Source organism: Tripterygium wilfordii, chromosome 22 (genome assembly GCF_013401445.1).
Source record: "Tripterygium wilfordii isolate XIE 37 chromosome 22, ASM1340144v1, whole genome shotgun sequence".
NCBI classification, from domain to species: Eukaryota; Viridiplantae; Streptophyta; class Magnoliopsida; order Celastrales; family Celastraceae; genus Tripterygium; species Tripterygium wilfordii.
In genome coordinates this window covers 1489975-1514134 of record NC_052253.1, presented here as the reverse complement: position 1 = coordinate 1514134, position 24160 = coordinate 1489975, and the positions used below count along the sequence as shown (strand labels likewise).

Sequence of the window (24160 nt, the reverse complement as noted above, 5' to 3'; positions counted from 1 at the left end):
AGAGACCAAAATCACAGACCTTAGCATTCATATCCTTGTCCAGTGACATGTTACTGCACTTCACATCACGGTGTGTTGGTTGTTGATGAGGCTTTTGAATAACATCAACAATCTCTAACACCTCAATTGTGTTTATTTGAGGATTAAATCTGTTACTTCTAAGAGTGACATTCAAGCTCCGTACTCCCTTGTAAAGTGTGCTGGCTTCTGACATTCTGTCCATGGATCCTTTGTTGTGAGGTTTACAGTACTGGTAACAGTTGTGCCAAGAGACAGAATGCAGGGGGAGTTTCCGAAGTTTGTCGTAGTTTTTGTACACAAATTGAGCTCTAATAAGTAATAAGCACCAATGAAGACACATGCTTCACTGGTAGCCTATAACGCTACTAGCGATACTTGGAATAGGAATAGGATGCTTAGTGCCTGCTTTGATTTAAATCTCACAATTAAAAGCCAACCAGCCACTCAAGTGGCTGCATAATATACCCCGCCAATATCTTGCAGAAACTGCCAGAATGATCAGTGATGAAAAGAATTCTAGCAGATCAGAGGAGCACATTCTACGAAAATGGTTGTCTGGTCCGCAAACTCTTCCATTCAAGATTTAACTTAGCTTTTGCAGTTACCATTTCAATTCTCAGGAACCAAAATGGAAATATCTATTAAAAATAGCAGCTCTGAATTCACAAAAAGGTGTAACTAGACACAATCTCATGGAGGCACAGAAATTCTATGAAGTGAGCACATCAGTCAATAACAAAAACAATAAGAATAACCAAATCATACTACACCCAAAAGGAGCACAACTGTTCTTATGTCTCACCAGATACTCATATTCTAAGCTTTGAAAATAAAGTAACTTAAAAAGATTCACTATGGCTTAATCCTCAACAAAATTCAATACTTGACAGGGGCAAGTATATCCAGTTGTGAACCAAGCTTCTCCTCTGCAGCCTTCTCAGCCTTCACCCTAAGTTTGTTCAGCTGCTTCTTCCTGTCATATGCAACCTTCGCCCTCTCTTTTCTCTTGTTCTCCAAATCCTGTTGCCAACAGAATCATCAATTACAAAAGTACCAATTTCACTTTTTCTTCCTTGGAAGAAAATTTTACCTTGAGTACTATCTCATGCTTCTCCTAAAGAAGCGGGAAAAGCACAAAGAATACTAATAATCAATCAAATATAGCCCATGTATTTCATTCACAAACCAACAAATATGGGTTTCAATAGAACTAGAGAAAAAACTCATGAAGTATAAATGCCATTTGCACATTCCAGCTGAGTTACTTAAGATCCGGCAACCAAGAATTCAACAATGATAAGATCACAACATTGTCGCATCAAAAGGCATATGTGGCATTAAAAACTACATCTAGAAGCAACAAAAATATTTGATATCCTACAAATCACTTAGCAAACAGATACTTAGACCCATCGATAATTGCAGAATATAACAAATCAAATCAAATGGCTGTAAGCAATTATGGACTGTGTAGTTATATAGAAGGAAAGAGAGAAGAAACTGACAAACACACCTTTTTCATCATGAACATTTTTCTTACAGTATAAATTTGAAACAACCAAATTAGAAGAACAAATATAGTGTACACTGTAACAGTAAAATGTCAAAATAATATATACCCTCACATCACAGCAGGCTTGACTTAATTAACAAAACAATAGTGACACTCATATATTATAGCATTCAAAAAGATCCTTCAGAAAAACAAGCAATATAATGACTGCGGTACCTACTCCCATAGCAACATAATTCATATTGGCCGTATATGCAAAGCAAACACTACAATTAGTTCCAAGAGTCCTGTAGCTAAGTAAGCCACAAGGCCCACGACACTAAGACACTAAAGGTAGAACTCACCCTGATGGTGTCATAATGGTTCCATCCGACCTCAGACGACAGCCGTCCCAACAAGCAGTACTTGTGACCTTTCTGAAGCCTCAATACCCTGTTAAGCATAGAAACAAATGATCAATACGAGCAACAACAAAATACCACTGAAAAAAAATTCAACAAAAGCTGTACATATACAAACAAACTAAAATGGTTAACCCACTTCAGAGCATCAGGAATGACCATCTTCTTAATCTTGTCATATGGAGGAGGGACACCCTCATAGGCCTTCAATCGGGCAAGTGCAGCCTCTCCACGCTTAGTCTTGTGTGGAATCATTCTGCCCAAAATAGAACATTATCATACCATACATAAATCAATTCGGAAACCAGTCAAGGAACAGAATCAAAGCATAGAACAAAACACTTAAACGTCTAGATAGGACAATACTAGTAAGTTAATGCATTGTAAACTCAGACACTAAATATCACTACGAATACCAAAGATCAATTTCCTTGAATTTAAGATAAAATTGCTAAGTTACAAAACTGATTTCTACATGACTAAGAAGTAACGGATTACAACTAATCTTATAATATGTTCAAGTGAGCCTAGGTCCCCAACATCAGTCATTCAAATCGCGATAACAAGCAGTAGAATCTCAAAATCTGCAACGTATTTACCAAAAAAAGAAATAGCGAGAAAAGAAAACAAACCCGCGGATGGTGCGCCAGAAGATCTTTGAAGGGGCACGGAAGTGGATGGGGCCATGAGAGGGCTTGGTATTCATACGTTTGCGAAGGAATCGCAAGTACTTCATCTTCTGCCTTACAAGTCCACCGGACATGCAAATTTCCTCGCATCTCACAACCACCACCTTCTGTCCATTCAACAACTCTTTCGACACGATGCTCGCTAATCGTCCCAGCATGTGGTTTCTTGCATCTACCACGACTACTTTAGCGCAGATCCCAGATCCCGACACCATCTTCGTTCCTCTCTCCGCTCTCTCTCCCGCCGCGAGGGACTGCCTTCGTTTTTGCAAGCCACGGAGAGTATATAATGGAGGCTCAAAAAGTATATATAACAATGGGGGCTAGGGTTTCTGAGGATAGCAAGCGACGGGTGGGGAGTGGGGTTTTGAAATATAATGCGTATGGATCGGTCTTGAAAAAAAAAAAGACCCATATTTTGTTTTTAGATATGGGCCCAATTAAGTCCTAAGTTAGGAAGACCTAGCCCATTATTTCACAGGTAATTAAAAAAAAAAAACCCAGTGCCGTTATTTGTATTTTGTATACATATTTTTGAAAATATTTAAATATATCAAATTATCCTTATATAAAATTATCTTAATTTTTTTTTTCACCCATCCTTCCTTCTTCTCAATACAATTTATACGATTTGTTGAATTTATTTTTAGATAATATGATATTTGGGTTGAAATTTGAAGTGACTAGACTAGGTATTTGGTATTGGCCATTTTTTTAAAAAAATACCATAGAAATATGTTTGTGGTTGGAATCGAACCTTGAATACCCTAATCCAACCGATTGCCAATCAAACCACATCTCATTGGTCCGAATTGGTTTCTCTCATTGATTGTGAAACTTGAGTAGTAGTAATATATATATTTTTTTATATGAATAAAGGTGTAGTCATGTGTTTTGTTCAAATTATTAGACTGCTAAATTGGCTTTATATTTAGTTATTTACCCCTATGTGTATTAAGTTAAATGTTAGGCCAGGCCCGTCAATCCCGGCCCTTCGGTACAAAACGGCAGGATAATGGGTATTGAGATTTGCAGGCCCGAGAAGAGTAGCTTTAGTCATATCCCAGTTTTTTCTAAAAACACCCCATCAATTGATTTTTACAATGGATGGTCAACTTAGATTGGGGTGTCTTTAGAAAAAACCGAGGTGTGACTAAAACTACCCGCTCGCGAATCTCAAACGAACAGGACGGGCCGGGCCTGTCCATGAACCTCGCGGGCCGTTTGTGGGTCTTTCAGTTCAACAACCAAACAACTGCGAGGACGATGCCACGGTGAAAACGACGTCGCCTAGTGAAAACTCTAAAATGGCGGTGAAATTTCGAGCAAGGAAGAAGGACCCGGGAATCCCGTACGTCTTTGTACATGCGCCAAAAAGTGAAATTTGTCGACTTCATCGCGTTCTTTTGGAACCGTGAAATTTATGACTCTGTCCGCTGCAGGAAACTGCAAGAGGTCATCGCCATTTTTGCTCGCGTGAGAAGTTCCAAATGAAAGAGGTGTTGCTGACACACGCATGTTGCTAAATCCGTGGTGGTTCCATTTTAGCTTCCATCGTGATCCTTTATTTTTCAAAATTCATTTCTCTTTTGAAATCCAATTCTCTGCTGGGTTATATTTTCAGGGTTGATTTCTAAGTCGTTTCAAAGCTTGCACTGTTTGGTGGGTGTTTAATTTTCAGTTCTTGAATATTAGGGTTTTGGGCTGTTTATGGAAGATGAGCTTGGACATGATTCATTCGTGGACATTGAATGATATTATAGTTTCTTTTGTTGAACTCTCCGTTGCATATTTCCTGCTCTGTGCATTGGCTTTTGCGTTTTTCGCTTCCAAGTTTTTGAATGTTTTGGAGCGACACTTGCCATGCCCTTGTATTGGCTTCCTAGGGTATCGAAATAGCGATTTGTGCTGGCACAAACTGCCAATCGATTGGCTACGGAGAACAATTTGTTCTGTTCAAGTTTTGGTAAACGCCAGGCTCCCTTGTAATTCAATTTGGGTTCAAGATCAAGCCTGCTATAGGGATGTTGGGTTACTAAAAGATGCAAGATTGGATAATCCGAAACGGGAGTTTGGGAATGAAGCTTGTTCTACTTCTTTTTCTGGTCTAAGATTGCAAGACTTGGCCGATAAAGAAATTGGGCATGATGCTAAGGGAAAAAGAACTATGAATCAGAAACAAAGGTCAGGAACAAGGCGCCGCATGAGAATTGTGCTTGGAAATGGAAAATTCCCTTCTGTGCTGGGCGCGGATGATGCACATACAGTTGCTGCAGGTGTTTCTCGTAATAGGAGTGATGGCAGCAAAATGAGAAGTGAATATCTCAATCCTAGTGGTGGGATAGGGGATGATGTTCGGGGTGAGTGAATAAGTTGCTAAATTGTTGATTTGTCTTTAACTCTGTACATGCTTTCAGATTAGAGATTTTCTATACCTTTGTGTTCATTTATATGCTTAAAGTCTTTGAACCTATTCATATAATCTTTGGCAGTAGTGAAATGATAGGTAGGTAAATATCTCCCGTCCACAAAACTCTTGCAAACAAGTCTTAGTCAAGGAAGGGCAAGCTATTCCCAGGCTTAACCCAGCAATGTAGAGAGGCTGTTTCCATCATTACTTCAATCCATACTTTATCTAATTGTTCCAGAGTTTGTTTATTGAGTTGAGACTATAATAGTGGAACCGATTGCTGAATTGGTTTGAAATTCAATTGTTATTATCTTTGTCTACTTATAATATCTTGTTAAAATGGGGACTGAAGTTTGTCATTCTGCCATGTCAGATGAGGCAAATACTAGACATGGACTGGACCTTGGTCAAAGAATTGGCCAAAGTCTTGAATTGAGAGGCTCCTATGCAGACAGTAACAGAAAGGGGAATATTTTTCCTGTTGTCGAACTTGCATGCAACGCTCAAGATAATGTTGGGATGGCTGAAACCCATTTACATACCATTAGAATGTTGGAACTAGCACTTCAAGAACAGAAATCTGCCCATGCTGCTGTGTATTTAGAGTTGGAGAAAGAGAGAGCTGCTGCTGCGACTGCTGCTGATGAAGCCATGGCCATGATTCTACGCTTGCAAAAGGATAAGGCATCCATAGAAATGGAAGCAAGGCAATACCAAAGAATAATTGAAGAAAAGTCTGCTTATGATAAAGAGGAGATGAATATTCTGAAAGAGATACTCATTAGGAAAGAGAGAGAGAACCATTTTCTGGAGAAGGAACTTGTAGCGTATCAGCTGATGAATGTTTCAAGAAATGAGCTGCTAGAAAGTGATTTGAATTACCAGACCAATGATGGAGGAGAAGGGGCTTCTCTTTCAGCTGATCAAAATGAGGATCTGGAGCACATGGAGATGAATAAACCCACCAGTGAGGAGGAAGTGATAAAAACTGCAAACTGGACTTCAAATTACGAGGAAGGTCTGCCGAACATAGGAGAAAAAGCAATGTCAAAGAATAAGGACTTACATTCTGATTTATCAATTTCACAGGGGTTGGAGAAGATGTCAGAGATTGATTCAGATCTGTATCAGTTTATTTCTCATGGGCGTAATTTGCTTGAGAACACTACTGATTCGGCAGGTAATACAATGATACAAAAGGATAATAGCGTTGCTTCTGAAGGTATGACTGCAAATGCAGCCCAGATTTGCAGTGGAATCGTAGGACTGAAGAAAGATGGGGAGCATGGGAATCAAGTAGACAGTGTTCTGCATGGTTCCATGTTTAATACAGAGCCAACAATTTACGATGTTCATGTCATAGATGACAATACTGTTTTGCATAAGGTGGATAGTGGAGAGCATGGTGGACCATCGAATAGTGCTACTTCAGATACTGAAGTTTGGAGCTACAGTATGTTAAAAGCTTGCCCGGATACGAGGATGTCAGAAAGTGAGTGCAACATCCAAGGAAGCAGTATGGAAATGAGTCGCAGGTTAAAAATGCTGGGTGATTCTCAGTGCAAGCCCTTATGCTGTGACTTGGGGAGGACTTCTTTGTCTTCAGTCAATAGTGCAAGGCTAAAAATTGATGGTGAAGTTGAATGGCTCAGAGAAAGGCTACGACAAGTGAAAGAAGAGAAAGGTAAGCTGACTTTCGCTGCAGAGCAAAAGCAAAGAGTTACTGCCCAATTGCAACTAATAGATGAGATACTGAACTATCTTCATCAAATTCAAGAGCTAAGAGAGCCTGTTCGGCGGGCTTCTTTACCCCCTTCATCTTCTAAGGTGCGCCATATGGAGTTCGGTGTGTTACTTTCTGCTTTAATTGACCTTCAATTAAGCATTCATTAAACCTTTAATTAAGCATTCATCACATCCTTGCATTAGAACCATCCTGTTGTCATCTGCTGTTCTGATATAAATTCCCTTTTCTAAAATCCAGAAATGATATGGTATGGCTTTATCTAATGTATCATAAAAAAAAGAAAATAATGAGAACGTCAGAATTAGCATCTTAAATAAATTAGAATCGGATAGTACTGTGTGATATTGTAGTTAGTAGCTAGCATAACGTGTTGCAGAACTAGTGCATTTTTTATGATAAGTGCAATCAGAATTTTAAAACTACAGTAGCATTCTGTTATCTAAAGATTTGATAGTTCTTCCTCTCTTACTGCTGTCTTTAATTTAATTCACATGAATGATGTTACTTTGTTCATTCTGGTGGGCATGCCTTGCAAACATTTTAGAAGTACTTGCTCTTCACACCCATCCACCCGCCCACAAAGCACAAAACCAGAAAGAAATAATTAAGAGATGAGTGGTCTGGTTGAAGGAGTTAAAATATTCCACGATCTCAAAGGATAGAAACTAAAGATAATTTAAATTAGAGCATAATGATAAAAAGAGATTTAAGGTAAAAAAAAAAAATTGTGGCCAGCTGCAACTAGTTTGGCGTTATGTCTTGTTGAGTCTTGATGCTGTTTTGCCTTTTTGATCTACCTCATGGTTGTAAATCAGCAAAAAAGGACTACTTTGGAAAGGAAAAACAAAATAACGATTTATTCATGTGAGAGTAGATATAGCATCATTTGATGACTGGATGTGGTGAATTAGCTTATAACAGTAGAATGATTTGTTTCACATCACAAAAACATATTTGTTAGATGATTATTTTTTTTTTGTAGCTTAATCTTTTGGGCCAAACAATTCTCTAGTATGACATAAGATTCTTAACTCTTGAATTTCATTACATGTTAAATCCGTTGGGTTTGTTTAGATTCATTAGTACCTTGAACAAATTAATGGGAAGCCATTTAATTGAAAACTTAGATGCTGAAAGAAAGAGGACAAGTAAAACAGGCAGCAGGACAGCATTAAGATTTCTGAGATGATCACAACGAGGGCAATGAGAATATGCCTTGGTAGGATTCTGAATAGTAGGAAAAAAGTTGTGCCGTCGAGACAAGACAACGATTTCGGAGGTTATGTGTGCTCAACTTGAAAACTGTGATACCCATTTTCTCTCGGCATATTTAGCAGGATGAAGTTATTTTTGGCAGGTTGAGACGAGCATTGATTAATATATGTAAAAGATGTTTGTTTATGTGCAATTGTGCAAGTAGAAGCTGAATCCAAAACCAAACTCGAGTCTTTACTGTCAAACACATATGTATTTGCCTTTGTCTCATCTCTCACATGTATTGTATTGCTGATAACGATTTCTATATTTCCAGATGAGCTTGAAGAAAAGACGCTGCCGTAGCGTGTCTAGTGAAGCCTTCGAAAGCTCCTAGTTGTAAAAACTTGGGAAGATTCTGGCTTGTGCAGTATGATCACTCGACAGATGCTGTTGAGATATTTGTGTGTGTGTGTGCGCTTTTTTCGAACCTTTCGATTCTCTTTTGTAGATTTAACTGTAAAATGCACTGTAGTAGTTGAGTTTATTTAATAGAGTTCCCGTTTGTCGTGTGTAAACAAGCTTTGTACCTGCTCCAGAGTGGTTTCTCAAGAGTTGAAGGATCAACTATTTCTGTAGCATATTCACTCTCAAGAGTTGAAGGACACTTCAGAAGATCTTTTCAACACTCTGGCGGAGGAGCAGATTAAGAGATGATAACTTAGATTAATCAGGCTAACTTGTTTGTCTGAGCTCTCACTGGAGTGGTGTTCTAAGGACCATATGAGCACAAGGCAAACAACCAACTAAAATATATAGAGAATGTTATCGGATAGTTGGCTAAGATGGTAAACTTGATCGCGATAACTCTTAGCGCAAAGGAAACATCATGGGTTCAAGTATCATGGATGTTTTTATTATTGCAATTTACGAGATGAGTTCTTACTCAACTCTCTAGAAATTTAATTCTCCAACAATGTGGTGGAAGTCAGAATCAATGTTTTAGTGCTGACCACAAATTGGTGGAAGGGCTAGGCTCTATGACAATTTCTGATAGACAAATTTCTAAACAAGAATACTCCTTCCAATAGATTGGCTGGAACTGCTATCAAAGCTTGTTTCCTTCATTGGAGATTTGAGAAACCATTACAGAATACAATAATTTCTTGGCTGCCCATGGCAATCATTCTAACGCCATTGAACATTGTAGACAATTTTATATTCACAAAATTTTCAAAGGCTTTGGCCATTGATAATGATTGGCTCCCACTACAAGGGCAATATCTGCACTCGCTACCTACTGGGGGGGGAAAGGAATATGGCCCCTCACATGAGCAGAGCAACTGAGATGGGGAGAAAAGAAAGTATAAGACAAGGAGAGAAGAGACTCTGTACACATACCTCTATAATTTGTCTCTTATCTTTCCAAAGATCTAGACCATAGCACTATACATCATCCCCCCGCCCAAAAAAATATTGAGAATATGAAGGCCCGACCTACATGCATTAACCACCGAATTCCATTTTGCAATGCCCTGACAAAATAACCACCTTCATCTGCACATAAACCAATCCTAAATAAGAATCTTTCGCTACTCCACAGAGTGAAACAATTGTATCCATGAGAGAGGGAGCAAACAACAACAACAACAACAAAAACATGTATACATAGACATGCAGAGTGCTAGATTAAAGACAATTTGCAAAGAGGCAATGAATGGTTTAAAGGATGAGTTTAACTCAAGGAGCATGCAAGGATGTTTAACAGATTTAGGGTGTATATATTTGATTATAATAACTACGATGTATCACCAAGTTCAGGCCTCCTTTTAAAGATAATTGACAAATATCACTACCTTCTTTTTTTTAGCATAACAGTTTTTTTAAGGCAAATATTACTCTTTCATCATAAGATCTCAACTATATGCAATTCCTGGGATTACTATGTTACATGGGAAAAACTACAATTTGATAATACTAAACTAAACCACCAGAGAATATTACCTAAAAACCCTGCCAATTATGCAAAATTACCCATCTCATACACGTATCCAAAGAGAGAATTGAAGACGGTGAGCATAAAAGAAAAGGCATATACCTGTACAATGCTGTTATAAGGGCATGCAAACCCAAGTGAAGCAAGATCGAGAGCTCCCAAAACTTCTCAAGTCAATAGATTGCCTCATTCCAGCTTAGAATTTGTTGGCCTGACATACAAACTGCCTTGTGCTGCTTGCAAAGGTTGCATTTGCTGCTGACATTGCTGCAGTGGCAGATATGATGGTGGTGATTGTTGTTGTTCTTGTTGGGGTTTTTCCTGCTGCTGTTGTGGTTGGTATTGTTGTTGAGATGGAGGTTGTGGTGTTGGTGACTGCTGCTGCCGCTGAACCCCTGAATTATGCCCATGAGGAGGCAAGCCCCCGGATAACTGCCTCTGGATTAAATCCTGGCTCACAGAAGGAATTGGATCATTCCCATCTGAATTTGGGAGAGGCATGCTCCCGACAGAATCCACTTGACTAGCAGGATTTGGCATATCGGAATCATACAATGTCTCAGGTGGTTTCCACTGAGGAGCAACGGCAGAAGGCACAACTGGTAGTACACTAGTGGAATCCATACAGGTCTGAGGCATCGCCACAGTTGTATTTTCACCCATCTGGGAAGCACTGTTCACTGGCTGCCGGTCAGCTGCAGCTTGTTCAACTTGAGATTTGTTTGACGGGTCTGAATTCACCCTCTGTTGAAGTATTCTTTGAGTTGATGGCTGACTTTGATTAAACTGCTTTTGGCACAACTGTGGCTGCCCCTGTAGCTGTTGGTGGTTGGAAGCAACAACTGGAGCTGGAACAACTTGATGCGTATTTGCTAGTGCCAGACCAGAACCACCAGGTGGAACTTGGCTTTGCGAGCTACAATCAGAATGAGAAGGCATATGCTGAACCTGCTTTGATGAAGGGGGTGTTGGGCAAAAGAGTTTTTGCTGATACAGAGAATGGTTTGAGGATTGATTAACTAATGGTTTAGACTGTTGAACTGGGCTTAAGCTAGACCCAGAGTATAAGCCTTGACCTTGCATCAAGTGCATAATCTGCTCTCCTTTCTCCACACCTTGGCTTCCAGAAGCAACAGAAAGACCGTTCAAATGAGAAGAATCAATGGCAAGGTTCTGATGTGGCAGCATATTGCCCCTTCCCATTCCCTTCAAATGTTTAGCCTGTTGTTGCGACTGCACATTTTGCCTTTGTTGAGGGTGGTGCCTGCCAGACTGTTGAAACTGCTGCTGTAGTGGTTGTCGTTGCTGCTGCTTCCCGATCTGATTATTCAACCCACTTGCACCAGTCTGAGGATTTCTGTTGAGCCCATGAGATGGCATGTTTGGTTTCTGCTGGTGCGGCAATGCCACGGGAGTCATTGGTGAAGATGGTGTAAGTGGAGGCAGCGACACTGGCTGAGTTGGAGTTTGAGTTTGTGATTGAATCTGCAAACTATTTTGTGAAGAAGATGAAATTGGAGCTTGAGGCTGTGCCTGAACATGTGGCATCAAAGCACTAGATGCAGCATGATGCTGCTGCTGTTGCAGAAATCGCTGCTGCATTTGCCTCTCTTTCTCAAGGCGGAATGCATAAGCTTGTTGCTGTGATCCTGCAGGATGATTGGAGCCTTGAACTTGAGGATGATGAGGGTTGCTGATAACATGGGACTGTTGTGGAGGGATTTGATGATGCTGCTGCTGTTTATGGCCTGGATATGTCTGAACAGCTGCAGGGGATGTCTGGTTAGAGAATGTAGTACTCAACCCATTTAAAGCAGTATTTCCTTGGCTGTTCCCTTGAGAAACTTGCATCTGTATATCTGGTGCCATCATTGATTTCTGATGCTCTGGATTATGGCCAGGCTGTAACAAAAACAGAAACTGTCATCACACAATCCAAAAGTACTAGTCGAATTTAACCATCATAACACATCATATAACCATCAATACCTAACAAGAAACCCACTGCTCACCATTGGCTTCAGTAAAGGACGAGATCGAGGTTTAAAAGCCATATTTTTTCCCAAACTTGTTCGTAAAGCAGTCCATCCCGACAGGCAATTAAATCAACTTGATTACATATATACTTTAGTTCAGAAAAATACTGAAACACAGCCTAAGGATAAATCTTGGGAACAACCTCTGCAAAGTATGAAGGTATGGCTGCATACATCTGCCCTTCCCCAACCCCGCATCCAATGAGGGATGCCTTGCGCATGGGAGTTTTTAACATTAAAAAGATGCATCCATTCTTGTATCCAAATGCCAGGGCTATCTAGTCTATTAACAGCATACGAAAAATGTAGCAATACTAATCTCTTCACATCGCTTTGGCAAAACATGCTAGATGCAATTTTGGCAAAGAAATCTCAGCACATGAAGGAAAGACTGCAGGAAAATAACTCACTCGTATCATATGCAAAGCTTCAAGAGGTCTCAGCATAGAGTTTCCTTGACCAGAACCAGCTCCAGAGTGCATATTTACAGACCCCACCATCCCAACCCCACCAGAGGAAAGCATACTACCAGAGTTCATCATCACCGCTGAGGGCATTCCTTGAAATCCTGGCCTTGACATCGGCATGCTTCTATTCATTCCACACACCATGCCCATGCCATTGCCACCAGGCATCATACGAACCCCACGATCAGCTCCAGGAAGGACCCCTGAAGCAGACAAGTTGGACTGCTGCGTACTTCTACCTGCTAACATATGAGTGTATTGTATTCTCTGCTGCTCATCAACTGTTAAAGATGTTCTTGGAACACCGTATCTACTGTCCCTAAGGGAGGGAAAATAATTCAGCCAATGTTTCATTGAATGAAATAGACATAACAAGTTAACAACACCAGGACAAGAACGTCAAGCAACAACATGGAATCTACCTGGCAGACGCATTCTGTTTACCAGATGGGGATGACAAGTGACTGCCTAGAACCACACCAGATGACCCTTGTAATGCGGAATTTGCTCCAGAGGTAGGAAGTACTGATGCCACAGCACCTTGATTTGATATTGGTAAACCAGTAACATGAGAACTTTGATAGCCAAGAGAAAGAACATCTGGGCTCGATGCATCACATAGCTGGAGGGGCCTTCATCCGCAAATGAAAAAAAAATTAATACAACAAAGACAAAAGCAATATATCTGAAAGAATAAACGCAAAAATGCAGAAATAACATAATCAATTGAATGCATAGCAAGCTATACTTGTTTTTTTTTTCTTTTCCAAAAGCACCGAAACTTACGTTAGAACAACTCCATTTAGGTTATTCGGGACAACATTGGAAAGGGCAAGAACATGAGAATTGTGGACGGCTGCAATCTGTTTTGCTTCCAGATTATCATTCTTCATCCCAAACCAACAAAAACACACAAGACAAAAGCTCATAGTTAGAGACAGACTAAAAGCACAAGAATCAGAAGAGGAGAAAAACCAAAAACTTTCCAAATAAAAGAATTATTCAGACAAAAGTTTCAACTGATAAAACATAGGAGCATTCAAAACATCCCAGAAATAAAGAAATAAAAACAAAAGAAACCAAATGAACCCCTAATGACCAAGACATCGCTTCTCAACTATGTGCAGGGATGGCTGCGTACGCCTTACCCTTCCCCTACCCCACCTCTTTTGCAGGAGCCTCGTGTATTGTAGTTGTTTGTCTTTTATTCAAATGGCCAAGATCATGCAAATTAAGCTGAATGTTCAACAGATTTTTCTTCAATTTATATCCCAAGTTAAAACTCCAAAAATAATATTTTCGCATAAAGGATTCATATTCTTAATGCAATAAGTCAAAAAATTTGTGAACAAGGAGCTCTTGGCCTTGTGGTATACTACCCTAAGAACTTGAACCAGAACAAGGTTTGATTCCCCTCTCAAGCTAATAACCAAAATAATTAAAAGAGTGGGACTTATCCCCAAAAAAAGCCAAAAAAAGTTGAATAATTGAGATGAAGTGATAGCATTTATATTGCTTTTTGGCAACACTAGGAATAGAAACCAGCTGAAAAAAGAAAAGAAAAGGTTAGAGCACAAAATCAAAAAATGAGATCTCAGCTATGAAAACATAGCAGATGACAACATTTTTTTTATAGGCTAGCAAATGAAAAGAATTCATGTCCAGTAAGCAGCATGATATTACAATAACAGGGAGGAAAAGGAGGTGCTAATAGAAAATAATCCACTGGAGATGAGCAGCAAGTGGAAATCTGCGGGTTATATCACAAACAAACCTGACTCTTCCGGTACTGCTGCTTCTTCCCAATCATGATAATTTTTTCAAAATGAGACTTTATAGTGTCCTCTTCCATTGGGCCTTGCAAACGTTGAAACAACTGCCCAGCACTACCCTGCTTTGTAGGAACACCAATGATCAATGCAGCCAAAATTAGCTAAGTGGTACAGATAGGGTGTCAATACGCACGAGCATGACACTTCTAAATTGTGAAGGAACTTTTAACTAAAGAGTTATCACCTTTGGAATGCCAGGCAATGTAGATGGATATGACTGAGAAGTGCCAGAATCTTCTGCACTGTCAGCCCCATCTCCAGTACTCTTATCCATTAAAATATTATGGCGCTCCTTGCATTCTTTGGGTTTACGAAATATACACTGACGATACAAGGATGTCCACAGCAAGGAGGTATAAAAAAGAGGGAGACAACATACTTCAGATTTAAAATAGAACACAGTACTCAATTGCCAGAAGAAAAGAGGGGCATTTTTTTACAAACAAAAGAAAAATAAAGAGTCAATAACAAAAGAATCCAACATAAATACCTTAAATTGAAGGGTACCGTTGATGGCATCACTTACAAGCTCCCAATTTGGGCCCATATCATGCACACGGACAACAAGGGCCTGAGACAACATGACACCACAGAATTTCAGATATTTCTTCAAGTACAGAGAATGACCACATTCATTAAGAAAAAAGAGGCAAGGGAACCTGGTCTTCAAATGATGACCATGGACTTCCAGAACCAGGCTGCACAACAGACATCTGCAAAGAATCTCAATGCTCAATTTCACAGAAAAGTATCAGGAAAAAAAAAGAGTACAAAGTTGAGAGCAAAATGATCGAATACTATACCTTCAGTGTTTTAGATTTTCGGCCTCTATCGCGGCCACCAATCAATTTAATGAACTTATTTGGGTTGGACATATTACTCATCTGGGATGCCACAGGCGAACGAGTAGACCCAGTTATAGGAATGATGTTGTCAAAGGTACTATCCAGCTGTTGCTTTATTATCTTTGGTTTCTTTGCATTATGTTGCCCATACAAGCCTTAACCAAAACATTTAAAAAGTGAATTTTACATAAGCAACTAAGAATCTTTAGGACCAGCAAATCAGCAACTATAGCAAATATGCGTTTAAAAAAGAAACTTACAACCAGTTCCATTTGAATCCACAAGATGACTCTCCATTCTTCTTTTAGAATGATCCCTCTGCAAATCAAACGGCTTTTAAGAACAAATTGGTAACTAAATCAAAAGGGAGCATCTAAAGTGAAACATTTGAAATGACAGGAAGGTTCACAGACCGAGAAGAAACACTGATTGCTGATAAAGAAGACTGAGCATTCTGATAACAGTAAATATAACATAGGGAAAGTTATAGAAGTTATAGAAGTTATGATTCATGTCTAGCACGGGCAGAATACTATCTACTTCAACTTCCCCACTATGGCTGACTTCGGAAATTATAGTGCCCACCTTACCGCTGACTTCAAAATAAAAGAAATCATCGACTCCACAGAAAAGAATGAACAGGTGGAAAATTTTAACAGCCAAACCAAAGAAACAAAGCAATGGGTACAAAATAGAATGAGACCAACAAGTCATAGGTTAAACGTGGCAACACACTATTGAAACTCTCTGCAACACGCCCAATTACTTTAGTGGTTCAGCCATATTGAAAAGCTATACTGAAGAAGCAGAAGGAGCATAACCTGTTCATCGTAAAATGATGAATCCAGCTGCCAACCGCGCTCATAGGCAGAACCCTGGAACAAAATAATTGCAAGCAATATAACAAGCAATAAAGGCAGAAAATCAGGGAAACACAACACTTCTACTGCCACTTGAATGGTGTGGTGATAGACATTTTTCCAGGGATATTCAATGCACAACAAGAAAGAATAAGCATATATTTGTACCGGGTTCTTTGTCTTTTTCTTCTTTTTAGGTCTTGTTGATGTCTCTGCATAGTTATACGGTACTTGCTTTCCAAAATCCCCAACAGACTCAACTTCCATACTTCTCTGGATATGGGATCCACCATGCAAAGGGCTCTTGTCATCCTGATAAGAACTGGTATCTCCACTTGAAGCATCTGTCTTCCTCGTAGCCTTCAGAACCCCATAAGTCCCAACAACGAAAGGACTTATAACCCTCTGCCTGGAAGCAGTACGCATGCGCTTGGTTGGGATTGAACCAACGTTTAGACTATTTGTAGGCCTTTTGCCCAACAACATAGATTGTTGGCATCCAACCGTGCCGTGTCCATATGGCAAATCAGCTCCACCCTCATATGATCGTGCATTATATGACTTCATTATGTTCTTTCGTTTCTTTTGAGCAAATTTTGAAGACTTCCTACTTTCAAGAGGTCCAGGCAAATAATATGCACTTGTCTCTCCTTCATCCTCATCATATGCACTCTCATGATATCCAAATTCTGAATTCAAAAATGAACCCATAAATTAAAAGATCAATTGGCAAGGAACTCACTAATCAAATATAGAATGGTATTACCTGCTACAGCATCATACATAGATGTCTCAACCTCCTCTTGCAAACTACTGCCAGTTTTCTGAACGATGCACTTCAATAAATAAGGTAAAAAGACATAAAAAGTATACAGATTATTAAACCGCAATCAACCTAGGTGAAAATTAATGTCAACAATATTAGCTGCTCCAATGAGAAAGAAGATTGATGGCATATTTTTTCAACTTTGAAAGAGCATAGTTCCACAGATAGAGGAGTAGTAGATTTGTAGGATTATCAACATAAGATAATTGGAGACTTAACCACATTTAACATCATTTGCATTTCATAATTTCCTTCTTGTCATGTTTTATTGACAAGGCATATGAAAATTAAAAACGAATAAAAAGAGGGGCACATATTTACCTCACACTGCATCACGTGAGAATCAATAGATTTTCTATAAGCTTCCATAGCACCAAAAGGAACTGCATAGAAGAGGCTTCCCTGACATGTAAAAACTGGTGTAAAGAAAATTATAAAAGTGATGCAAAAATAAAATAACATTCCTAGAATGCTGAAATCAATGAACAAATGAAAATTATGTTGCATATTATGACACCTGGCAAGTGGGTACATTCTTCCCCATGAGAAGGGAATAGCAGTAGTGAACATATATGTGTTAACAATCAATATATTTAAAGTATAAACATACTTCCGTGAGATGGTCATCCCATGACATATCCATAGTGCCTATATCAGATATCCTGTCAGGAGTTGCTGGTGCTTCTGCTTGGAGAGAAGGCACAGGAGAGTTGATATATCTCAAAAATCTTACTGCATATGCCTGAACTGGAAATGCAAGATTTTCTCCAGAATGCCGTACCACTGACTCTTTCCTTGTCTCCTGTTCATAACCACCATATATGTCAGTAACAAGTTGCCAATAAATCTAAATAAAAAATAATGACATTTACAAAGTGGTAAACTACAAACACAAATCCACATTAGTAAAGCTCATTGTCTTCTCTGCTTTACCAGAACAATTACTTCAACGCCTACTCATCAAATGGTAGAATAACCAGTAAGGCAGTCAAAATAGTAGCTGCTGAACCCAGAGCAAAGATATCGAAAAATGAAAAGAAAAAAAAAACAGAAAAAAATATCAACTGCGGAAGAAGAGAAATTAAATAAAGAACAAAAGTGAAAAATCAACTTCAGAAAAAAATTAGACCTATACGTTGAGGAGGAGAGAAGGAGAGGAATAGAGAGATCAATCATTTATTTTACCAAAAATGATGACCAGAAAAAGGTCCAAATCTAAAGTAAACACCTCATCAAGTTCTCCACTCTTGTACGTGGAAGTTTCATCTCCATCAACTTTCCTTGATACAGCGACATCATGCTTGTAGTTATTTGGACCATCACTTTTAAGAAGTGCCTCTGCTGAATGCCAGAACTGCAGGACTGCCTTTGCTATGGTGTGCACAACCTTTTTAACCTTCAAACATTGATGATGTTCTTCAGACCTCGATCGACAAGTGAAAGCAACCCGACGACAAACTTGAGCAGCAGCAGTCATCTTCCAAAGACGCTCCTGATAAACATAGTAGCAAAGAAATCAAAAGATGGATAAAGCTGAATGAAGGTGTTAATTTTGTAATAAATGAATAGTGACTTACCAGATGAAAGGGTGGACAAATATTTTAATGAGTAAAACAAGAATACAGCGCTGAGAAATCTTAGTTCGATTTTCTCCAAAAAAAACAAACCTGTGCAAAATCGTTTGCCAGCCATGTCATCTCCTCGAGGACGAAATCCCAGTGAGACTTTCGGCGAATCTCCGAAGTCAAAGTACCAATAGACAACTCCGCAATCCTCTTGTGTTTTGCCTGTTAATACGTTATGCTACATCTTTAGCATTTTTGTGAAAGGTCCTGGATAATTAAATCAGCTTAAAGATCATAAGTTAGAAGAGAAAGAAGAAATAACCTCTACAGTTCTTGCCTCTTCTAAAATTGAATCTTCATGAACCTTATCTGCCGGTTTTGAGTGGTTACTGGAACAAGTTTGAAGATCAGAGGCAGCGGTGAAATTTCTTCCTGACAAAGTAGTCTCAGGAAGCTCATGGACAGAGCAACCTATTGAGCCCTGAGGAATTCCGCTGCTAAGGTTTTCTGTGTTGAGGTTGGACTCATCACCCACTAAGTTACCTACCTCTTTTACATCAGTCTCTGATACAATACTGTCCTTTTGGTGCACTACTTCCATGTTGGTATGCTTTGCCTCATTTTCCATGTCAAATTTACTTGCATGCATTTCTTCCTCGACTTTGACTAGAGAACCCTTTCCTGTACCATGGTCTTCATTAACGGCAGCACCGCTTCCAACAGCATCCAACTCATTCTTCCCATTCACCATTTCAACATTGGCTAAATTCTGTGTTCCTTCATGTTCCAGTCTTTGATCTTTAGGAATTCCATTAGTATTGACAATTTTTCTGTTAATGCAAATCTCATTATCATTATTTCTATCTAAGCTTTCGGTGTTTTGTGTACAGGAAGACTCTGAATCTAATACTTTTATTCCAATTGCTAGATGGCTGTTTTGGGCTTCATTCCCCATGCCTCTCCTGTCGCCTTTCGAGTCACCAAATCCATTCAGCTGAACTGAACCAGTTTCATTCTCAGCTTTTGCCACAGGAGGACAACGTGGGCATACAGGATCCACTACAATTGCCGGTTCATTTCCTCCAACGATATCAGGTTCCTCCAAAGCCATATTAGCAGGAATTTGCAGACCACCAACATCTGAAGGTTGATCCTTTTGGTTATCCCTCACACTGATGGATGCTGTAAAATTCAACCTACCATCAGTCGCACTCCCTTTGCCATGCTTGGTCATCACTTCTGCAGACTGCATGCCATCCAGCTTTGAACTTGACTGGTTACTGGATCTAGAAACCACATCACCATTTGAAGTTGCAAGTTTTGGGTTAGAAACAGATGTTTCATTCAAGTTCTTCTGGTCATCAGATTCAGATACTCCCTTGACAATCAGGTTCTTCTGGTTATTTGATTCAGATACCCCCTTCACATCCCTTGCCAACCCGCGAGCAGGCAAGGAAGATCCGTAAACAACAGCACTCTGAACCATGTCAGTGGAGCTTGATCGAACACCGTCACGACTTGGCCTGGACCTGTTCCTTCGAGCATATGGGCGAAAAATTGCATAATCTTCTGCTTCTTTGGCATTTTGTTTACCATCCGTCCAGGAAGAGTGTTTTGATGCAGCAACATTATTTCTTCCACAAGGGTGTTTTGGCTTCCTTTTAACTTCAAGTGGCTCATTTTCACCATTAAAAAGTAAGAGATTATCGGCACTATTCGGTTCACAAACAGTAGCAACCCCTGGTCTACCACTACTCTCTACGGAATCTCCATGAGGTGATGCAGTCAGTGCAAAACTACCTTTGGCCTCACTGCAATATCAGAGCCGAAAGGAAAGCAAATTCCAGAAGGGGGAAAGAATAATCAGAAAATTGAAGAATTATGATGTACAACCACACACAACAGCATAAGAAACCTACCTGATCAACAAATGTTCAGCAGGGCGATCAGTTAGCGAAGTTGACTGGATACTAACAGAAGCTGCTGCATTCCCGAATTTAAAGTCCAATGGATTACCATGCTGCAAGTAGGAAACAGCTTAAACTTATCATCCCAGCATAACATTAGTTGAAATCAGTAAAGGGAAGATCATATAACACTACTTTCTCCAGAAACTCTAGTTCTCTTCTTCTTTCCTCACGGACGTCATATTCCTGTCTGTCATAAATAAATAACGACTCATCACATTTACATCAGCATGACTGTAATGTGTTAACGAACACACTGCAACAAGCTATGGCAAAATAAACAAGCACCAAAGTCTTACCTAAGATCTGCTTGGGCTTTCTCAATGGCAGCCCGACGTGGAGAGGTTTTGACTCCAATACCAATTCCACCATCAACCCCTCCCATGGAATCAATCTCAGCATTGACTAAGAGTGCAGATCCTGAACAAGATCCATGCATTCCTACCTTAACACTTACAAGCTTCCCCTTTGCATGGATTCAATAAATTACCAAACGTTCCTAAAGAACATGTGAATTAAGGTTACATATTTAAAAAAAGATCCTATATAAACTAACAAAGATGTCTACAGAAAGTAAAATCACCGAGCATGGACAACAAATTAAAGACAAAAAAGTTTTAATCGTGGAAATTGAAGTTGCCATAGCCTTACAAGAGGGCTTCTGATTTCATTGCGACAAGCATGCCAATTTCACAATATTGCACAACCAAATGTTCATCAAAACTAGATGCAGTGTGGATGACTCGAGAAGTATTGACTCTTGTAACATTCGTCATATCATAAATAGGACACATAATGCAAAATATATTCAAATGATAACTCTGAATGGCCAGGGTACACAAAAGTTAAATACTTAAATCATCCAGGACAAAAATGGTAGTAAATAACTTCACTAGAATAAGTAATTTCTTACATAGAAAATACAAATAAAAGTATTACAAGACCAAAAAGAAAGGAAGATGAGAGTAAACGATAATAAGACAGCCTACAAACAATGGAAGAAAAACAACAACATATTGGCGGAAGATGTTACTTGTGTAGTGGCCCTGGCAACACATTTGGTAATATTCGGATCCCGCGAAATAGATATGGATCTATAGAAACACCCATAAGCATGCATTCTGGCCCCATTTGGTCAATTGTAGTAGACAATAGGTATTAAACACAGGGCAAGCTCAAAAGCAATGAAAATCATACCCGTTATATAGGAAATAAAAGTATTCTTCCAGGAAAAGCAGGGCACATTCATTTGCACTTTACAAATATGTCATGTGCATCAGAAAGATTGTTGGACCCCACACAAGATTAAGCAGGCAGATGCTCCCTTGACAGAGTAACATAAACAGAAGCCCAAAGTAGGCAACTTTGTTGCTACTCTATTCTATCAAAACCATACATTTTACAGCAACTAAATAAGTTCCATCATTTAATTTTTAAGAAAAACAAAATCACGCTGAGACGAAGGACTGTCTGAAATCCTGATTTTATTAAAACCCTTGATGTACAAGAAAACAAGGACAAACCTGGTGTAGTGGTAAAGTTGCTTCAACATAACCTAAACATCACAGGGTTCAAACCACATAACAACTCTTCCCCTTTGAGGGGATACAGCAGCATACCCCTGCCCTCTCCCAGGCCTGACCACGCTGCATAAGCCTCGTGCACGTGTTGTTTTATTACAAGTACAACCAAAAAAATAGGGGAACCTTCGCGGATGAAGTGAAGAATCCATTGATATTACAGTATCTATCTTCTATCATGTAAATTCCTAAGAAAATTACCCATGTTGACCTTTCTAACACAATCAATATGAATTGCTGAATACATAATGCAGAGTGTTTTTCTTCAATGTTTTACACTTTTACTGCCAAGGAGCACAATGCAGGATCACACTATCGACGAGAACATAAAAATACATTCGAATGATTGACCACAACTCATGGGGTTCAAAGGAAATCATCCAGCTATCTTACCATGTCAACAGCACCTTGAGTGCGCAAGTAGTGCCTCAGAAAATGAAGCATCCATTAGCACAAAGGATGCAACATTCCAGCCACAAAATGAAAATTCAGGAAAGGAAACACCCAGAAGCAGTTCCTGAAGATGTTGTCGACTGCCAGTATTCATTGGCAATATTGACCATAATAAATGTTATATGAATTCCTTACCATATATATGAGCAACAATGTTGGGAACAACAAATTCTATAAACTCTCACGAGGGGCACCTTCAGAAAACCTAACGAAAATTTGAAACGAACAAGCAGTCCAACAAGTTTTGGGAATAAATTTGAACACATGTTCAATAACACGAGTAATGTATTAAGTAAGTGGCATTCAATCAACATGCATAACACAACATCAATGACCAAAAATTTAAATACGTAAACCCCACAAAACAAACCCTACTCAAGTCCAAAACCATTTATTAACAATGAATTCGCACAACTTCGACATTGCACCCAATTCTAGGGTTTCTGGAACACGCTAAAAACTCAAATAAAACCTAAATTCAAACCCCCAATCACCTCAATTGATACCATAAGTACCAAATTGGGAGCTAGGGCACGACTCTGAGACAACTAATTTACCTCTTTCAAGCACTTTTGCCTCTCCTAGGGTTTTGAAATCGTGAAAACCCGCCTCAATCGAAACGACCCAAGTCTGACCTAGAACACAGCGACTCGCTGCAAATGTCAGCCATGAGAGCGTGATTACGTCGCGCTCCTTTATCTATTTCTCTAAAACGTGCTCCAATTTTGCGTTTGTCTCTCTCCCTCTATGTAGGTTTTTTTCTTTTGGTTTCTGTACAGACTACAGACTATGCGACCTCTGCGAGTTTTTGTGGGCTTGGGTGTTTTTACATGAAGAAGAAGGAGAAGAAGCAGAAGAGGGCCTCGCGAATATTGGTCCAATTGTAGGATTTATATAATTTACCGTTATGTTTTTACAGTCAAAGTTAAATGCAAGCTTTTGGGGGCAAAAGCCGAAAAGGAAGAGAACAAATAGTGTATCCAATTGCCAATAGGATTATGAATGTTTCCTTTTTTTTCTTTTTCTTTTTCTTTTGTGTTGTTATTTTTCATACCTAACTCGAATTAAATTTCAAACGTAACCAAATCCGAATTAGTTTAAATCATGACAAGTAATATGTTTGGACTCATACCCACTTTTCAATCATACAAAAATCGTGTGTCTAAACCCACATTTCAAACATAACTTATATCAAAACTTAGTTTAATTCATGTCGAAAAATAAGATTATTTTGTGTGTCTGATAATTGATTTTTGTGACATGTCATATTAAATGAGACACTATGTCATTTAATTTTCAATTTTGTAAAGATGCTATTAAATTCTAAATTTATCAACATTATTTTTTATATTTCGGTTATAAACAATAACTATATTTAAGACTATCATCAAAGTTGATCACTGGATGTGCTTGTTTTGTATGAAGATATAAAATTTACATGAAATACCCGGAAAAGGGCAAAATCTTGAGTTGCAAGTGAAAAGTTCCTCTTTTCATGCAACCATTGATGAGAGTATGCTGGCTCAATCTTTTAGATTGACCATCAGGAAAGCAAATACCCCTTTGCTTCTCTGTTGACTTATTGCATTATCTACAAGAGATTGTGAATCTGATACCATAAAACAGCATATTTAACAATGCTTTTCTCATACTACTTGGAAACTAAAAGGGGTGAAGAGAGATGCTCTTCTAGTGAAGGAATCATCCTACCTGCTGCTGAAATTTTAAATTTTCATTCAAGAAGGTTCTTTGCAAACA

General features: G+C 39.0%; 3 protein-coding genes across 7 annotated transcripts; 1 reads left to right on the top strand and 2 right to left on the bottom strand.

The window, feature by feature from the left end:
- Positions 1-659: 659 nt before the first annotated feature.
- On the bottom strand, positions 660-2978 carry LOC119991698 (60S ribosomal protein L13a-4). The gene is made up of 4 exons (XM_038838105.1): positions 2568-2978; positions 2075-2191; positions 1879-1966; positions 660-1041 (listed from the first exon to the last, which is right to left on the bottom strand). The coding sequence occupies exons 1-4, from the start codon at positions 2837-2839 to the stop codon at positions 898-900; spliced, it is 621 nt and encodes a 206-aa protein (XP_038694033.1). The 5' UTR covers positions 2840-2978; the 3' UTR covers positions 660-897.
- Positions 2979-3907: 929 nt separating this feature from the next.
- LOC119991653 lies at positions 3908-8803 on the top strand. Of its 2 annotated transcripts, none has more exons than XM_038838041.1 (3): positions 3908-4984; positions 5408-6880; positions 8313-8803. In XM_038838041.1, exons 1-3 carry the CDS (start codon positions 4342-4344, stop codon positions 8339-8341), a joined length of 2145 nt encoding a protein of 714 aa, XP_038693969.1. In that variant the 5' UTR covers positions 3908-4341; the 3' UTR covers positions 8342-8803. The 2 variants fall into 2 exon arrangements, with proteins under 2 accessions (XP_038693969.1, XP_038693968.1); XM_038838040.1 differs by having other exon boundaries at positions 3909-4984; positions 5408-6861.
- A 275-nt stretch (positions 8804-9078) lies between these two features.
- LOC119991652 (chromatin modification-related protein EAF1 B-like) lies at positions 9079-23263 on the bottom strand. 4 transcript variants are annotated; one of them, XM_038838036.1, is made up of 23 exons: positions 22960-23263; positions 20669-20868; positions 20505-20559; positions 20322-20422; positions 18725-20213; positions 18505-18624; positions 18066-18329; positions 17448-17639; positions 17159-17239; positions 16778-16847; positions 16180-16700; positions 15973-16026; positions 15412-15469; positions 15110-15306; positions 14966-15019; positions 14797-14877; positions 14491-14628; positions 14249-14365; positions 13261-13361; positions 12897-13106; positions 12418-12793; positions 10074-11873; positions 9079-9532 (listed from the first exon to the last, which is right to left on the bottom strand). In XM_038838036.1, the coding sequence occupies exons 2-22, from the start codon at positions 20806-20808 to the stop codon at positions 10158-10160; spliced, it is 6135 nt and encodes a 2044-aa protein (XP_038693964.1). In that variant the 5' UTR covers positions 20809-20868; positions 22960-23263; the 3' UTR covers positions 9079-9532; positions 10074-10157. The 4 variants fall into 4 exon arrangements, with proteins under 4 accessions (XP_038693964.1, XP_038693965.1, XP_038693966.1 ...); XM_038838037.1 differs by having other exon boundaries at positions 12418-12787; XM_038838038.1 differs by having other exon boundaries at positions 12418-12784.
- Between the last annotated feature and the right edge of the window lie 897 nt (positions 23264-24160).

What these genes read in the sequence shown, in the direction of transcription:
- LOC119991698 (XM_038838105.1), bottom strand. Translation starts at nt 2,839, where the DNA reads ATGGTGTCGGGATCTGGGATCTGCGCTAAAGTAGTCGTGGTAGATGCA. An exon ending in TTCTGGCGCACCATCCGCGG is followed by an intron (nt 2,192 to 2,567) that starts GTTTGTTTTCTT and finishes TATTTTGGGCAG; the next exon opens with AATGATTCCACACAAGACTA. An exon ending in GTCATTCCTGATGCTCTGAA is followed by an intron (nt 1,967 to 2,074) that starts GTGGGTTAACCA and finishes TATGCTTAACAG; the next exon opens with GGTATTGAGGCTTCAGAAAG.
- LOC119991653 (XM_038838040.1), top strand. Translation starts at nt 4,342, where the DNA reads ATGAGCTTGGACATGATTCATTCGTGGACATTGAATGATATTATAGTT. An exon ending in GATAGGGGATGATGTTCGGG is followed by an intron (nt 4,985 to 5,407) that starts GTGAGTGAATAA and finishes CTGCCATGTCAG; the next exon opens with ATGAGGCAAATACTAGACAT. An exon ending in TACCCCCTTCATCTTCTAAG is followed by an intron (nt 6,862 to 8,312) that starts GTGCGCCATATG and finishes CTATATTTCCAG; the next exon opens with ATGAGCTTGAAGAAAAGACG.
- LOC119991652 (XM_038838036.1), bottom strand. Translation starts at nt 20,808, where the DNA reads ATGCATGGATCTTGTTCAGGATCTGCACTCTTAGTCAATGCTGAGATT. An exon ending in AACTAGAGTTTCTGGAGAAA is followed by an intron (nt 20,423 to 20,504) that starts GTAGTGTTATAT and finishes TCCTACTTGCAG; the next exon opens with CATGGTAATCCATTGGACTT. An exon ending in TATGTATGATGCTGTAGCAG is followed by an intron (nt 16,701 to 16,777) that starts GTAATACCATTC and finishes TTTTGAATTCAG; the next exon opens with AATTTGGATATCATGAGAGT.